The sequence below is a fragment of the Zosterops lateralis genome, assembly GCF_965231275.1.
Source record: "Zosterops lateralis genome assembly, chromosome: W".
NCBI classification, from domain to species: Eukaryota; Metazoa; Chordata; class Aves; order Passeriformes; family Zosteropidae; genus Zosterops; species Zosterops lateralis.
Genome location: NC_139801.1, coordinates 22,750,614 through 22,768,776, shown reverse-complemented (window position 1 = coordinate 22,768,776; position 18,163 = coordinate 22,750,614). Strand labels below are relative to the sequence as shown.

Sequence of the window (18,163 nt, the reverse complement as noted above, 5' to 3'; positions counted from 1 at the left end):
TATAGGAATAAACCTCTGCTGGAACTGATCATACAAAGGCCCTTCTTGCCTCTCTTTGCTGAGCTAGCCGTGGTGTGTGTGATGTGTGGGCTTGACTGCTTTGCCTGAATCTTCCCCAAGCGGGTTTTCCACAGGAGATGCTTATTGGGATATAGGTAGCAGCTCCACCATCTAAAAATCACACTGCTACAGTGCATGTCACATTGATTTCACATCTGTGTTTCGCCCTAAGAGTACCAAGTACTGGAGTTTCTAAAGAACATGAGTCTAATGTGACTGCTCCTCTAAAACCCTCCTTTAATGAGCCATAGCCCAAACAAGCAATTCCTTATTCCATCTCATTTGAGAGGGAAACACAGGTGATAGAGTAAAAAAAGAAACTGTAGCAGACAAGAAAAGTCTCATAGAATAAGTAGAAGGCCTTTGCTCACTTTGTTCACTCTTGCTCTCTGACAATTCATGAAAGGTACTCTAAGAAGTGTACAGGCAGCATGAAAGACAAAAAATAAGTTATATAACCAGAAAGCAAGTTATATAACCAGCACATGGACACCTCATGTTTGGAGTGTTGATTGGTTAGGGGTATGGGTGAACACTGTGTGATCAGAAAGCTTATTGAGTAAGAAAACATGTGAACACCAACACCTGCAGTGGCAGGCAGCCAATGCATGTTTGTTTTTCTTCACAAGAATGTAAACAGATAAGAGCTTAGCAACTGCATAACAGCATAAAAGGCCTGTTTTTTTGCAATAAATGATTTCTCTCTGCGATTGCCAAGGGAAGTCCATGAGTCTTCATCATTGCCACAAGAAAGCTAAATAATGTTTTGTTATCTCCCCAAAAGAAAAAAATGGACATGTAAAGTTTTATACACCCAGCAAGTATTTTCATTGCAACTGTATTTAATCCTTCCATGAACTCTCTGTAAACCACAGAATTTTAACTTGCTTGTAGCTTGTGGCCTGCAGCTCACACACACCCACAGACACCCACAAGTGTCTCTACCAGGCTGCCCTCAGTCCCACCAAGCTCACCTGGGCACATGCCCATGCACCGACACAGCTCCCCAGCAGCTCTGCAGGACGAATGCTATCTGGTAATTCTCACATCCACACACTATAGTGTGCACTTCCTCTTGTAGCAGTCAGGCAAATCCACTCCTCCAATGCCAGCAAGTCTCATCTGTCTGCCACCCCTGAGTCACCCCCCAGAGACCACACTTCAGCATCAACCATGAGCCACCCCTCAGATGTCCAAGGGCCTCATGCAACTCCAAAAGTACAAGCCAATTGTCCTGGAGCAGTCCGCGCATATGCTGCTACTGCTAGGCATCCACTTCACAGTGAAACATAGCATGGTCCTTACACATCTGCTCTTGTCTGGGTCTCCATCCGGCATCTTCTCTCCTTTCCTAAGTCTCCCAACCTCACAAATCCCCTCCAGTTTTCTCCTCCGTTGATGGTTTCAAACTTCTCTTTCAGCCATTTCAGTCACAATTTGACAATTTTCCAAAGATAATGTTTTTATACAGTCTAAGACTCTTAGGGTCTGCTGAGGGACAAAAAAGAAGAAAAACCTTATCCCAAATTATCTCACCTAAGAGTGCTAGTAACAGATGTATATTGTTAATATATTTTTTATGGCAAAGGCTGCCTAAACATTCACATCTAGTTAAAATTAAGCAGAAAGGCTGCAGGGAAACATCATGGAAGGTAACAGCAAATTTGTGTACTCAAATATAACATGCAGAGAAAGAGACTAACTGAAACTCAGGCAAAGCATGGCACATGGGGGGACTTCCAGACCTGTGAGCATCCCTGGGGCAGCACTGCTTTCGCATCACCAGCAACAGTACATTATATACACATTTCTAACTTCCACACTTCTTGCCCTAAAGCATAAGATTAAGTCCATCACTAAAGAAAATTAAAAAAAAAAAAAAAAAAAAAAAACAAACTCCCAAATTTCTCCCTTTGTTTCACTTGGTTCCTTTCCTCTAGCATTTGCTAGGTTTTATTTCCCTGACCTGTATTTTATCTGAGTAGATCCTTCCATTTGTGCTTTCTGAGCATCATTCTCCCAGGTGGCTCAGCTGTGTGCACTGCAAGGATGAACTGAATTCCTCACGGAAGCATTGCCAGCAGAAGACATGCAGGCAGGGATCATAGCCATGCCCTCCCCTCCATACACAAGTGTTCCTCCATTTCCCCTCATCCAAATGACATTGTGCAGGCACACATCCAACCCTTGGGACCATGCACAAACTCTTCTGGTGGCTGGGCTGAAGCAGACTCACTCAGCATTACATTCTCAAGCTACATTTCCTTGGACAAGCATTTTTGTGTAATTTTTTTTTGTTGTTTAAGGTCCTCAATACACCCCTTCATTAATTTTTCTGCATTTAATAACTTCTTGTGGCTTCATAAGGTGCAAGAACACTGTCATAGAACTGTTTTGATTAACTATCTGGTCTTTTGGTAAACTAGCAACAGAAGACTTTCTTCCTGTAGCAGTACCACTTCTACAAACAGCATGCAGAGATACAAGGACACAAAAATTTTTAGCACTGTGAGAAGTGGAAGACTCTTAGGGCTTACAGTGATATAAGCTTCTGCTACTGTTTTGAGGCTTGCCCCAACTGTCAATCCAGAGTCAAGAGAAAACTGAAATATGAAAAATGTAAATTTAGAGAAACATATGCTATACAATACTATAATAATTTTTGTATTTGGTTTGCATGGCCAAGCTTTGATAGCAGAGGGGCTACAGGGGCAGCTTATGTGAGAAGCTGTCAGAAGCTTCCCCCATGTCCAGCAGAGCCAATCCCTGGCAGCTTTAAAGATGGACATGCCACTGGCCAAGGCTGGACCAATCAGAAATTGTGGTAATGCCTCTGTGATAACATATTTATGAAGAAGAAGAAGAAAGTATTGCGCAGTTGTAATTGTGGCCAAAGCAAGGTGAGAATATGTGAGAACAACTTTGCAGATACCAAGGTCAGTGGAGGAGGCGATGGCGGCGGTGCTCCAGGCACCAGAGCTGGGATTCCTCTGCAACCTGTGGTGAAGACCATGGTGAGGCAGCTGAACCCCTGCAGCCCAAGGAAGACCACAGGGATGCAGAGATCCTCCTGCAGCCCATGGAGGAGACCCACGCCAGAGCCCCTGCCCCCCTCCCCACGGTCCCACACTGGAGCAGCCTGTCCCTGAAGGACTGCACCCTGTGGAAGTGCGACCCACATTGCAGCAGTTCATGGAGAACTATTTCCTGTGGAAGGGACCCCACAGAGGACCACAGGAAGGACTCCTCTCCCTGAGCAGTGAGAGAAACAACAGGTAATGAACTGACCATAACTCCCATTCCCTGTCTCCCTGCACCACTGGGGGAAGGAGGTGGAGCTGGGAAGGAGGAAGGAGTGGGGGGGAATCTGTTCATAGATTTTATAAATTTTGAAAAAAGATGGTATTAACAGCCTGTGACACTATATTAGTAACACAGCCATCATAAAAAGCCTATTACCTACTCTGGTACTCTATTACTTTTGACAGAGAACAAATAATTTTAAAAAGGATTAATCTTTGCCATAACAAGTGAAAGGAGATCAAAGCAGGCTGATGAATGAATAGAAAATACTGAATCCTCTCACAAACACAGTAAAACCAGCATATCGTAACAAAAAAATCACAATAAATCTTCCATCTCTATGCCAGATTTTATCAGCTCCCTGGTCGAAAAAGTAGAGTGTTGTGGTTTGAAAGCAAAACGAGTGAGAGGCTCCAAGTCAGAAATACTATTTAATAAGAAGAAAGGTAAAAAGGTAAAAATAAAATAAAATAAAATAAATGCAATAATACAAAAAACCACTGACAGAGTCAGAATACAACCTGAGCAGGGTGGTGGAAGCAGTCCAGATGAGGTGGTCTTCCTGAAGCAGTGATCACATAGAAAGGTCTGGTAGCTCTGGTCCGCTGGGAATCCAGTCGGTAAGGGCTGCTTGTACTGTCCCAAATCCCAGATTATATCCAGGTGAGAATTCTTGGCTCCTACCCCTGGGCAAAGCATCTCACAATGGGATGATGAGTCGTGAAGTGGGTCCTTGATGGCCCATTAAACAGAGATAACTCCTGGAGGAAGTTACCTATGAATCATGCGGCAAAGGCATTGATGGGCCATTAGCAGAAGATAGCCCAAAGGCAGGGGGCCTGGGAAGAACACTGCCCCACTTGGTTTAACAGTTCATGAAGATGGTGATAGAATAAATACTTTGTGTACATCTTACACTACAACCCAGGACATAATCCACCCCTTATTCTATTACCATCTACATCATATCCAAATCAATACATTCTTACAAAGATATGCATACACATAGAGAATAAAATGTTACACACTGTTCTCACTTAAAATTAAGTCTCCCTGTGGTACACAACGGGTTTCCCCATCTTTCTGCATTACCCACCAAGTGTGACCAGGTCCTTGAGCAAAGACAATCCCACAGATGGGTCTGCCTTTTCCTGAGGTGAGATTAATCCAAACAGTCTTCCCTAAAATGCCTTTCATATGTACTGCAGGGACTTTATCTCCATCCACTGTGTGCAAGGGTTCAGACTGGGCAGGACCACCTCAATTGATAGACCCTCGGGTGTTGACCATCCAGGTAGCTTTGGCTAAGTTCATTTCCCAATTCTTGAAGGTCTCCCCGCCAAGTGCCTTCAGGGCAGTCTTTAGTAGTCCATTGCAACGTTCAACTTTCCCGGCAGCTGGTGCATGATAAGGAATGTGATATATCCATTCAATACTATGTTCTCTAGCCCAGGTGTTTATAAGGCTGTTTTTGAAATGGGTCCCATTGTCTGACTCAATTCTCTCAGGGGTGCCGTGTCTCCACAGGACTTGTTTTTCCAGGCCCAGGATGGTGTTCTGGGCAGTGGCATGAAGCACAGGGTAGGTTTCCAGCCATCCAGTGGCAGCTTCCACCATGGTCAGCACGTAGCGCTTTCCTTGGCGGGTTTGGGGAAGGGTGATGTAGTCAATTTGCCAGGCTTCCCCATACCTGTACTTCAGCCATTGTCCACCATACCACAGAGGCTTCACTCGCTTGGCCTGTTTGATTGCAGCGCAGGTCTCCCAGTTGTGGATGACCTGTGAGATGCTGTCCATAGTAAGGTCCACCCCTCAGTCACGGGCCCATCGGTATGTCGCATCTCTTCCCTGATGACCAGAGGCATCATGGGCCCAACAAGCTAAGAACAGTTCTCCCTTGTGCTGCCAGTCTAGATCCACCTGTGATACTTTCACCTTGGCAGCTTTGTCTACCTGCTCGTTGTTGTGATGCTCCTCATTAGCTCGGCTCTTGGGTACGTGCGCGTCCACGTGTCAAACCTTTACGGTCAGTCTCTCTACTCAGGCAGCGATGTCCTGACAAATGTCAGGAGCCCAGATGGGTTTTCCTCTGCACTGCCAGTTGGCCTTTTTCCAGCGATTCAGCCATCCACACAGAGCATTACCTACCATCCATGAGTCAGTGTAGAATTAGAGCCTCGGCCATTTCTCTTGTTCAGCAATATCCAAAGCCAGCTGGACAGCTTTAAGTTCTGCAACCTGACTCAATCCACCTTGTCCCTCGGTAGCCTGCGCAACTTGTCGTGTGGGGCTCCAAACTGCAGCCTTCCATTTCCGGTTAGCGCCTACAATTCGGCAGGAGCCATCAGTGAAGAGAGTGTATCGTCTTTCAGTCTCCGGTAGCTCATTATATGGTGGGGCTTCCTCGGCACGTGTTACTTGCTTTTCTTCTTCTTCAGACAATAATCCAAAAGTCTCACCTTCCAGCCAATTTGTTATAATTTCCTTAATCCCAGGGTGATTTGGGTTTCCAATACAGGCGTGCTGTGTGATGAGAGCAATCCATTTGCTCCATGTGGTGTCAGTGGCGTGATGCATGGAGGGAATCTTTCCCTTAAACATCCACCCCAGCACTGGTAATCGGGGTGCCAAAAGCAGCTGTGTTTCAGTGCCAATCACTTCTGAGGCGGCTTGAACTCCTTCATAGGTGGCCAAGATCTCCTTCTCTGTGGGAGTGTAGTTGGCTTCGGAGCCTCTGTAACTTCGGCTCCAGAATCCCAATGGTCGGCCTCGAGTCTCCCCAGGCACCTTCTGCTAAAGGCTCCAGGACAGACCATTGTTTCCGGCTGCAGAGTAAAGCACATTCTTCACATCTGGTCCCGTCCTGACTGGGCCAAGGGCTACTGCGTGAGCAATCTCTTGTTTGATCTGAACAAAGGCTTGTTGCTGTTCAGGGCCCCAGTGGAAATCGTTCTTCTTGCGGGTAACCAGATAGAGAGGGCTCACGATCTGACTGTACTCAGGAATGTGCATCCTCCAAAAGCCTATGGCACCTAGGAAAGCTTGTGTTTCCTTCTTGTTGATAGGTGGGGACATGGCAGTGATCTTGTTTATTATCTCTGTGGGGATTTGGCGACGTCCATCTCGCCACTTGACTCCCAGGAACTGGATTTCTTGAGCCAGTCCCTTAACCTTACTTCGTTTAATGGCAAAACCAGCTTTCAACAGAATTTGGATAATCTCTCCTTTTTCGAAGACCTCCCCTGGGGTGTTCCCCCATACGATGATGTCGTCCATGCACTGCAGATGTTCTGGAACCCCATCCTTCTCCAGTGCAGCCTGGATCAGTCCATGGCAGATGGTGGGGCTGTATTTCCACCCCTGGGGCAGTTGGTTCCAGGTGTACCACACGCCTCTCCAGGTGAAAGCAAACTGGGGCCTGCACTGTGCTGCCAAAGGAATGGAGAAGAAGGCATTGGCAATATCAATGGTCGCATACCACTTTGCTGCCTTGGACTCCAGCTCATATTGAAACTCTAACATGTCTGGCACGGCAGCACTCAGTGGTGGCATGACTTCATTCAGGCCATGGTAATCCACTGTCAGTCTCCATTCTCCACTGGACTTACGCACAGGCCATATTGGGCTGTTGAAAGGTGAATGAGTCTTACTGACCACCCCTTGACTCTCCAGTTTACGGATCATCTCGTGTATGGGAATCACAGAATCTCTGTCAGTGCGGTATTGGCGATGGTGTACTGTTGTTGTGGCAGTTGGTACCTGTTGTTCTTCGACTCTCAGCAGTCCCACAGCAGAGGGGTCATCTGAGAGACCAGGCAAAGTATTTAACCGTCTGATGTTTTCTTTCTCCACTGTGGCTATCCCAAAAGCCCAACGATATCCTTTCGGGTCTTTGAAATATCCATTCCTGAGACAGTCTATGCCGAGAATGCATGGGGCCTCTGGGCCAGTCGCAATGGGGTGTTTTTGCCACTCGTTTCCAGTTAAACTCACTTCAGCCTCTAATACAGTCAGTTCCTGGGACCCTCCTGTCACCCCAGAAATAGAGATGGATTCTGTTCCTACATACCTTGATGGCATCATGGTACATTGGGCCCCAGTGTCAACCAACGCCGTATATTTTTGTGGGTCAGATGTGCCAGGCCATCGGATCCACACAGTCCAGTAGATCCGATTGTCCCTTTCCTTTTCCTGGCTAGAGGCAGGGCACCCCTATTCCTGGTCATGGCATACATTGTTCTCCTCCTGTACGTATGTTTCTGAGGTCCCTTGAAGAGGATCAGTCATATCATCATTCCTGTACCGTCTGGAGTTTTGAGAGACTGGGGCAACCTTGATTCTAGATGGGCTTCTTGTGGTAGGTGTTTCTCTTTTCAGTTCATGTACCCGGGCTGCTAAGGAGGAGATGGGTTTTCCATCCCACTTCTTCATGTCTTCTCCATGCTCTCGAAGAAAAGACCAGAGGTTATCTCGTGGTGTGTATCCTCTCTCCCTGGCTGAGAGACGCCTGCTCCTAATGGCAGAGACTCTCGTCAGCTCTGGTGGGATATGGTAAATTTCTTCCTTAAGTTCTTTCTTCAGTTTCTGTTGGCCTTCTTCAATCAAGCTCCGGTCTTGCTCAGTCAGTCTTGTTTCCACAGGCAAGACATGGGTACGAACTGGGGCAGTGACAGTGTCCTCGTAAATTCTTAATTTATTACCCAAGACTCCCACCTTTTCCTCACCTTCTCTGCATTGCAGTGTTGCCAGGTAACGTGAGTGCATCTCTGGTCCAAGCCGTGCAAATCTCAACCACATCCGTGATGTGCACTGGACATCATCTGGGCTTTTAGGAAATCTCTCGTCTTCTGAAAAAATGATCTCCAGCACAGCCAATTCCCTCAGGCATTGGATACCTTGTTCTATTATGCTCCATTTTCCTTGGTGCACTTGGAGGTCTTCTTTACAAAGGTATCTGTCTTACACACTTGTTAGCAGTTCCTGCCAGAGGCTGAGAGGTTCTTGGGTTTTCCCAATCCCCTGGTCAATGACCACATCCCGGGACAGCGATCCCAGTTGCCTGGCCTCAATTCCATCCAGAATGGTGTCATTGGCTGCAGCGTCCCAGATGCGGAGCAGCCAGGTCAGGATGGACTCGTTGGTCTGGCGGGTGAATTCCCTTTGCAGGTCACGCAACTCACCCAGGGATAGAGAGCGAGTGATGATCTCTATCTCTGTCTCTTCTGCTGGCTGCGAAGGTCCTGCTGCATTCTCGTCAGTCACTACGCGGACTGATTTGCTCCTTGACTTCTTCTTCTGAGTGGTGGCAACTGCTACTGGTTTAGGTGGTTCCAGTTCAGCGATGGTTTGTGTGGAGATGCTGACAGCACCTTTGGTTCCTTTCTCCTCTGTGACAGTCTGCATAGATGTGGACACTGTTGCCTCATTTTTGGCTTCTTTCTCCTCTGCAATGGTCTGTGTAGATGAGGACACTGTTGCCTTGCCTTTGGTTCCCTTCTCCTCTGTGACAGTCTGTGTAGACGCTGATTCTGTTGCTTTGCTTCTCTTTCCCTCTTCCTCTTCCTTAAGAACACGCTGCATCACACCATGTAGTGTTTTGATCCTAAGCATGGTGCTGAAAAAACAAAGGGCTGTGCAGAGAAGACAAAGCAGGACTAACAACAACATCATACTGTCCTTGGCATCCAGAGGGGACTCAATATTTTCAAAAACTGCTGTGTTATGCATGAAAAGCTTGAAAAAATCATTCTTTACTCCTCCCCACAGGGGCTGGGTGAGATTGTTGAGGCCCTAGATGTAGCATCCTAGACCAGAACATGAATACAAAACTGGGTATATATTCTGAATGCTGTTTATTGCCTCGGAGTTTATCAAGCAATGGACATAATAGACCAATAAGGCAATTTTAGTACCATACCCTGGTCTATGCAGGAGCATTAAGACCGGCAGATAATGCCCCATGTTTGGAAAAATATAGAGAGATAGGTATAAGACACATGTAAGCATGTTGAGCATCATAGCAAACAGGTGTCTTCTCAAATACAAAACTGTAGTTCTGACTTTTCTCAGTGTCTCTGCCCCACGTTGGGCACCAAAAAAATATGTTGTGGTTTGAAAGCAAAACGAGTGAGAGGCTCCAAGTCAGAAATACAATTTAATAAGAAGAAAGGTAAAAAGGTAAAAATAAAATAAAATAAAATAAAATAAATGCAATAGCACAAAGGACCACTGACAGAGTCAGAATACAACCTGAGCAGGATGGTGGAAGCAGTCCAGATGAGGTGGTCTTCCTGAAGCAGTGATCCTGTAGAAAAAGGTCTGGTAGCTCTGGTCCTCTGGGAATCCAGTGCGTAAGGGCTGCTTGTACTGTCCCAAATGCCATATTATATCCAAGTGAGAATGCTTGGCTCCTCCCCCTGGGCAGAGCATCTCACAATGGGATGATGAGTTGTGAAGTGGGTCCTTGATGGCCCATTAAACAGAGATAACTCCTGGAGGAAGTTACCTATGAGTCGTGGGCAAGGCGTTAATGGGCCATTAGCAGAAGATAGCCCAAAGGCAGGGGGCCTGGGAAGAACACTGCCCCGCCTGATTTCAACAGTTCATGAAGATGGTGATAGAATAAATACTTTGTGTACATCCTACACTGCAACCCAGGACACATCCTCGCAGAGAACTACTGATACTTAAATAGATTGGAGAATAAACTTTCAAACACAATTTGAAGTATTAGAAAGCAGGCATTCTTTATTGCAGCACTGGACACACCCAAAGGATCTCTCTTTTAAGTGAATGCGTTGTGAAAATTTACAACAGGGTATTTATTCCATCATGATCATGCATATTCATTACTACATACTTCCTAGCTAAAACATAAGCATCAATTTTTCTAGAACTAATTTGCGTACATCTGCCTCCTATTGGAAGTCTTTTTATGGTCCCAGAGGGTCATCTAAAGGGGTTTTTGGTGGCCATATTCACTGATTGCTTCAATATTACAGGTGACCTTTCCTTGAACTTTTTCTTTGGGCATGCTCTGTTGTCTCTTGTTACATAAGTTGCCAAAACCCCCATTATATTCCTTACCTGCTAATTTACTGGTTCCAGCTACATTATCATCCTGTATACATACATTTACATCCTTTTATCCTTTTTTGCTAGTTAGTCTTTAAGCTCTATCTAGCAACTTCAGGGGAACTGAAAATTGTTATTCTCTGTTATTTATTACTACCTATGGCTGCTTTGTTTCCCAGGAGCAATTACAAGGCACAGAGAAGAGTGGCACAAGACAAGGAGATCTAGTCCTGTATTCTGGCTCTAACAGTGGTTCCACTTGGGAAAAGCATTTAACATAGCAAGTGTACTTCACTGTTATCTAGTAAATCAATGGCTTATGGATCTTCTAAGCCACAACTTAACTGTTTATCATGATACTTTCTGGAGATATGCAGAAAATACATTTCCAGGGTATCAGTTACAGTACTGTCTTATAGCTACGCATTTATAGAATTCAAAGTGTCTCTTTACAGAGCTCAAAGTTGTAGGAACATCATGTCAACCACCTGTCACTTTATTTGGAACACTACAGTAGGCTATAGGCTTTTGTCCTGGGTTACCCAATAGGTTATTGTATTCCATATCTATCTGTGCCCAGAATAGTTACAGTCTCTTTAAGACTCTGCAGCTGGAAAACAGAATGGCAGGGATGGGGCTGGGGGGTTCCCTGGGCTTTTAAAAGTCAGAGTTGCTCCAACAACGCTCTCTCTTGCTTTGTCGCTCTTGCTCAAGGCAGAGCTTTGTGGTTTTTTGTTTCTCTCTGGCTTTCAAAGGAGGGGGCTGTTTTGGACAGGTTTCTCAACTCACAACAGTATCAACTCAGGAAACTGCATTTCACAATCAAAAACTGTTTCAGAGTGAAATTTGCAACACCTTCTGCAGCATGAAGCTGGACCCGGTCCAGGGTCAGGCCATCGCTTGTTAGTGCTTGATAGTCCATTTATTTTCTTCCTCCCAATCAGAACAGGGACCCAAGACAGCAGCACCAACACTGGCAGAGGCCTGTGGGTGGGTGGCAGGAAGCAGCAGAGAACAGCAGCACTGACCTCACACACCCCAGCAATTCCCATCTGCCACTAGAACTGCTTCGTAAGCTCGTACCTTCCCTCTTTTTTTGTTCTGGGGGAAGGTTGAATCAAGCAGGGTTTGTTCATCATCTCCCTTTTGTCTCCTGGACTGCACAGTCGCCTGCGGAGCATGCCATCTTGGGGAAGAGGTCACTCCACCATTTTGAACTTCTCTTTGCTGCTGGGGAGTCCACAAGATTTCAGTAACTTAGTAACTGTTATAAACAACGTAGCCAATTTAATAATCAAAAGCAAATTTTATTTTGCTACAAGAAGCGATCTTGGAAAGTCACAGTCAAAAGAGAGAGCATCGAGCCAAAGCCGATACTGGGTGAACTTTAGATTCAGCCTCTATCACACTGAACCTTCCCTGTTCATGAATCCAGCTTCTGAGGGGTCTGTTTTTATACAGTTTATTTTCCCTAAGGCAGGGGTTTTTGTCCGCTTTTGCTCGATTCGCATATTCATGTAACTTCTTTCTTGCATTTGGTTTTCTGAAACAGTTTTCTGGGCAAGGATGAGAGCTTGATTTGATTTACGGGAATTCGGCATCGGGATGCACACCCTAGACGACGTCAATTGTCTTATCACAGATGCATATCAGGTATCAATCACCGGGGTGTAGTCAGACCCAGCCCTGGAAATGACCCATCTCCAACCCAAGCCGCTCTTTTCTGTTGTAAATTCGAATTTTCCTCCATGCCGCCCGTGCTTCACAATTGTAAATCATTCTTCTCCTTGTAGCCACTTGTGGTTTTTACAATTTTGGATTCCTTGATTTCTAAGCACGAATTATTTTATATATACCATATATCACAGTCCTTCCCCTTCTACATAGACATATTAATTTGTGCTTTATTAACAAACTTTTGATTTGTTTTGTTCAATACCAGCTTTTACATTGATGCTTGAACAAATATTCTCAACAAACTATTCTAGGTAACTATTCTATTTTTCTAATTTTCTACTAAATTCTTTCTTATACCAATAGTATTTCTTGTATCTTGTAGTGACAACAATCACCAGTAGGACAAATTCCCTTAGTCTTTTTCCCATCCATCGTAATCATCCCATTCTTTCTGTAATATTTCACAGTATTTCCGATAAACAATGTTTTCTTCTTTTACTTTTTCTTCAAACTTAGCCAAAGCCTCGGCAGCTTTACTCCTTTCTTCTCCCTCCCCCAATTTCATTATTTTGGACACTTAAGGGACTTGGCCACATTTTTCTATTGCAAGTTCTGGATCTGTAGGCAGGGCTGTTATCTGCATACCTTGCACCACAGAATGTATTAGTCGAATAAAACACGGTATTAAGCAGGGCAAAAATATAACCCCAGCTATGGAACATAATATGAAGAACACTACCTTTTTCCACCAAGCTCCTTCCCCAAACAGCTGATCCCACCATGAAGCCTGTAGGATAGAATTCCATTTCTGTACTGGTACATGTGCCACCTTTTTAATTTCAGCTGCAAGGGTCCTGATAGTTTCCCCATAATCATCAATTTCTATGCAACATTCAGACTCATTAAACTTCCCACAAACTCCTCCTTCTTCAGCCAGTAGGTAGTCTAATTCTATACGATTTTGATACACAAAAGCTCGCATTTGGGAATGTTGTCTGGCCAATAATTCAAGAGCATCTGAGGTATGATTTGACACAATTTCTACCACAGCCTGGAGTCTTATCAATCTATTCAGCAGGTAAATTGGGGTCCTATACCCCCAACTTCCATCATGAGCCCAGGTTGCAGGGCCATAGTATTCTATTATCCTTTCTGCAGGCCATTCCTCTTCTCCCCATTTTTGACTCCCTTCTGCTACAGGAAGTTCTTTCTTTAATTCCCTTTTCTTCCTATTAAGAGTTTCATACAGGGAAGCTCCTAAACTACTCTCGGACGTGGGTAGCATGAAGAAGAAGAAGGGCTGGATCATCCCCAGAGTACAGGATTGTCGCCCTGAATTTTCTTGCCTTTGAGTTTTTGAGCCTTTGCAGCAGCATTCTCACACTGCTTCACATAAACTATATGTATTTTTAGAACTTATCTATGTGTTTACATATTTCCTCTCTAGGAGGAGGAATGTGATTGATGGTCATGTCCACCAATGATGTTCATAAGGTGGTGACCCTTTTGGCCAATCTTTGGCCTTCTGTACAAAGTGTATATAAGTAGATGGAGTCAGAAATTAAATTAGAACTTTTGCTGCTTGACCTGCTGCTGCCTGCGTGTCTTTTGTGTGTTCAAAATAGCGACACAGGATCCCTTCCACTTGCGAGGTAGCTCGCTGTAAGTCTTCTCCCCACATATCCAATAAATCCCATCAGGAGCTCTCCATTTAATATTTATATTCCCTGGCTCCTGCCAGTAATGTCTTAGGCTCTCCAGAGATTGGTAAGGGTTAGCTCCAGAGCCTTTATGCCAACATAATTCAATTGAGTTAAACCATTCACAATCCTCTCCCCTTATTTTGCTCCAATATCTGGCTGGAGGTTCTGGTTGCCAATTTTTGGTTTTACTGTTTGAATTCACTGCTAGAGTGGATATACAAGGAGTGTATCCCACTACCTCAGTGTATTCTCTTCCTTCTCTACTGATACAAATCGTCCCAATTATCCTCTGATCCAAAATCCATCCTTCAGGTCTTTACATTGTTTTGGAAATTCGAGTATTATCTCATTTTAGGAGTTGCTCTGGAGTTAAACTCTCACCTTTCCATGGCCATTTTCAGGTGACTCAAGTCCTCCACTATTGCAATGTGCATTTTGGGTTTTCTAAAGTTCTGTGTGTTTTTGTTACTAAGTTTCTGTAATGGTTCATCCCTACCACCTCCCTTTCCCAAATCCCTGTATTTTCCCCTTACAATAGCCTCAGTCATTGTAATCTTCCCTGATAAGACCCATTGCCACACCCTAGTGCTTGAGTGCTCTAGCAAAAGCTGGTGACTCAGCCAGGCTTCAGGTTTTCCCACTCCCCTTTTGCCCCAATATAGCCATGCCAATGCCCCCTGTTCCTAAGTCACTTCCCTTCATTCCCAAACGTAACACTCCCTGTACTTAAGGGCAGGTAAGCCCCAGAATCTTCACTTGCACCTGGGCTTTGGCCTGAATAAAACCTCCTGATCCCCAAGTGTGAGTCCGCTCCTTCCAGCGGGAACACGTCTCTGTCTGGGGTTTGGACCCACAGATAAAACTCATTTATATGGTTATCTGAAGAGCAGGGCTGGCCAGAAGAACAGCTCAGAAGTAACCATACTCCACAAATCCAACAATTAGACAAACCTAATTCAGTTGCAATCTCCTGCATCAAATCTATAAACAGATTCTTGTTAGAAGCAGGTAATCCTCAGTCACTATACTGTTTTTCTAATTGTTCATATTGTTCACTTAAAGTCTTCAACCTCTCTTGTTCCACCCTTTTCTTCCTTGCTTCTGACTCCTGTCTTTTTAACTCCTGAGTGATCTGTCTCATCTTGTTTTCTGGATCTATCCCTTCTTCATTCCTTGAGAAGCAAATGTTTTGTCAAATTGTAAACATATCCTGTCATCATCATTTCTGAGAAGATCAAGTATTATTGGTTCATTATTTAGTGAGAATCTCTTATCATGTTTCAAATTCTTTCCTACCCAAGAAGTCCTTCCACTCATTGCACAAATTTCCAGCTGACTGCTATCATAACATAACTTGTTGACTTGAAAGTATCCCACAAAGGTTGATTTCTTTTTACCTCCAATACATACAGTACGATTACATTAGTTACAGGTGGGAATAGTAGGTATCCCCCCTGTATCCCATTTGTATACTACATGTGTTTTCCTTATAGCAGGTGTTATTTCTGACTGCCCGTCCTTAGATATCCCTCCTGGGTTGTGACACACTACCCCCCCCCCCCCCTTCCAATTTACACATTCTATATCAAGTGCCATTGTAGGTACAGTACCCATTCTCTTTGTCACTTTGGCAGTCATATTGGGCTCGGTATGCCATAACTTTTGTTGCCACTTGCCCCTTTAGGACCATCTGTAAGCACTGCTTGCATCTATTAGCTGGGCTCTGCCTCTCAGTGCTGGATCGATCCTCTGGGTGCAGACCAGTTGTCTTGCACATTACCAGGCTCAGGACCATCAGGATTTCCCATAGGGTTACTCCTTTGCCTTTGCCTGCACCCACTGGGTTGCTGCCAGCAGCGAGGTAAACCATCTTCTTGGCAGCAGAAGTATTCTTCAGGGACCCCATAATTGGACCAAGCTGCATACCTTCTTTTGAAAGTGCCCCACCTCAATAATTTGACTGTATCAGCTCTACAGGGTACTTTATTTGACCTTTGGCACTCAATTTCTAGGACCTGAGCTCTTGAGTCCAATTTTCCCCCTATCCCCTTTTTAAACAAGTGATACCACTCCAGGGAATCTAACTCCAATATACCCAAGTTAGTAGCGAGTACTAAGATATGGCTAGTCAGATTTTGTTCCTCTTCCAAACACTTGGTACACAGGCCGTTAGGCCAATAACCCCTTCTGCAGTGTGTGACCCAGATTTCATTACAATAACCACATTTAAAATTAATAAATGGATAACATTCACAGCCTGGCACCAAACAACTTATTGGTCATTTACTGTGTCATTGAAATTTTATCTTTAAGTCCCCTGGGGAGGAGGTCGCTTTCTACTCAGGTGTTTCCTCCCGATGTCCAACCTTCTTCACTCGAGATGCCTGTGTCCAGCCTTTTTTTGCAGTTCGTATAGCTGTATCTGTGGCAAGAAGGACAAGAAATGGACCTTCCCAGTGAGGTGTCAGCAGGATTTCTCTCCAGGTTTTGATTAGCACTTCATCACCAGGTTGTATCTTGTGGATAGCAAATCCCAAGGGAGTGCTTTGTTATCAGCCTATGCTTCCACAGTTCCTGTAGATTCTTATTTATGGCTATTAAATAGGGCTGAATTTGGCCATCCTCTATTCTGGGGTGCCCCACCAGCATCCCATGCTCATAGGGCATTCCATAAAGCATTTCAAAAGGTGATATTCCTGTTTCTGAATGAGGCATAGTTCTGATATTTAATAAGGCTAAAGGGAGACATTTTACCAATGACATTTTAGTTTCCAACATTAATTTTGATAATTGTGCCTTTAGTGTCTGACTCATCCTTTCTACTTGTCCTGAGCTTTGAGGGTGCCACGGTGTATGATATTTCCACCAAATCCCTAAAGCATCTACTAATTGTTTGATGATTTTTGAAGTAAAATGTGTCCCTTGATCCGAATCTATATAATCTACTATCCCGTATCGGGGTACAATTTCTTCCAATAACATTTTTGACACTGTCTGAGCTGTAGCCGTAGTACTTGGAAAAGCCTCTACCCAATGGGTCAATTTATCCACTATTACTAACAAGTATTTATACCTCCCTACCTTAGGTAATTCAGTGAAATCTATCTGAATCCTCTCAAGTGGACGGTAGGCTAAAGGGCATCCTCCTAGGAATATTTGCTTTGACCTGGCTTGATTAATCCTCTGACATATCATGCACCCTTGTACTTCTTGTTTAGCCAGTTCATAAATTCCTTTGCACCCAAAAAATTTTAGAAATTGTTCTGCAAGGGCCTGCGCCCCTCAGTGAGTCAGTCTGCTGGTGGAATCTTTTCAAGATTTTTCTAGTATAATCCTCAGATAATAGCTCCCTCCCATCTGGTAATCTCCACTTACCTTCTTCCAACCTTCCCCCTATCTTCTCATATCCTTCAATTTCCTTTTGGGAAGGGCATGGGGGATATTCCCGAGCATCATCTACCTCGATTTCCAGTGTACTTACCATCAGTAGTGCAGCATTTTTACCTTCCCTATCTGCCAAATTATTACCTCGGGTCTGAAATTGCATTCCTACTTGGTGTCCTTTCACATGTATGATGGAGATTGCTTCAGGTTCTCTAATACCCTCTAAGATTTGTTTTATAATTTCCCCATGAACCAACCCTCGTCCATGAGTGCTAATTAAACCCCTTTTTCCCAAATTTTTCCAAAGGTATGGGCTACTCCAAAGGCATATTTTGAATCTGTGTAAATTGTTCCTTTCTTTCCTTTCCATCTTTTAAGTGCTCTTAAAACTGTGTATAGCTCGCAAGCCTGAGCTGACCAACTAGCACTGAGAGGCCCTGACTCCACCACTTTTCCTGATTTACTATCCACTATTGCATATCCTGACTTTCTTTTCCCTTCCACAACCCTTGCTGACCCATCCACAAACCATTTCTCTCCTTCTTCTAATTCCTCCTCTTCCAAATCTGGCCTTATCTTTGTCTGAAGTTCCATCACTTCTGCACAATTGTGAGTGGGCTCCTCTAATGCTTCACCAAACAGAAATTGGACTGGATTTTGAGCAGCAGTTGTCCGTAATTCCAAATCATGTGAATGGATCAATATGGCCTCACACTTAAGGAGTCGAGCATCTGTGAGTCACTTGTCTGCTTTCTGCTGTAGAATGCTCCTTACATTATGGGGAGTATATACTACCAGTGGAGCTCCAAAAGTGACTTTCTTAGCTTCTTCTACCAACAGTGCAACTGCCACAATTGCTTGCAAACAAGTTGGCCACCCCCTGCTTACAGGGTCCAGAAGTTTTGACACATATCCTACAGGTTTTCCAGCCCCTGCCCAATCCTGGGTTAGTACTCCATGGG

At 44.4% G+C, this 18,163-nt stretch overlaps 1 protein-coding gene across 8 annotated transcripts in view; it reads right to left on the bottom strand.

Moving 5' to 3' along the window:
- The window catches only part of LOC310922093 (kinesin-like protein KIF2A), a 195,143-nt gene that overhangs the window by 92,724 nt on the left and 84,256 nt on the right, over positions 1 to 18,163 (bottom strand). Inside the window, exon 1 of one of the 8 annotated variants that reach the window (XM_083882422.1) lies at positions 1,366 to 1,434. The exons of the other annotated variants lie outside the window; for them this stretch is intronic. Coding sequence (XP_083738548.1) covers positions 1,366 to 1,369 — 4 coding nt within the window. The 5' untranslated portion in view covers positions 1,370 to 1,434. Of the gene's footprint in view, positions 1 to 1,365; positions 1,435 to 18,163 lie in introns of those variants that run through there. 8 annotated transcript variants of the gene reach the window in all.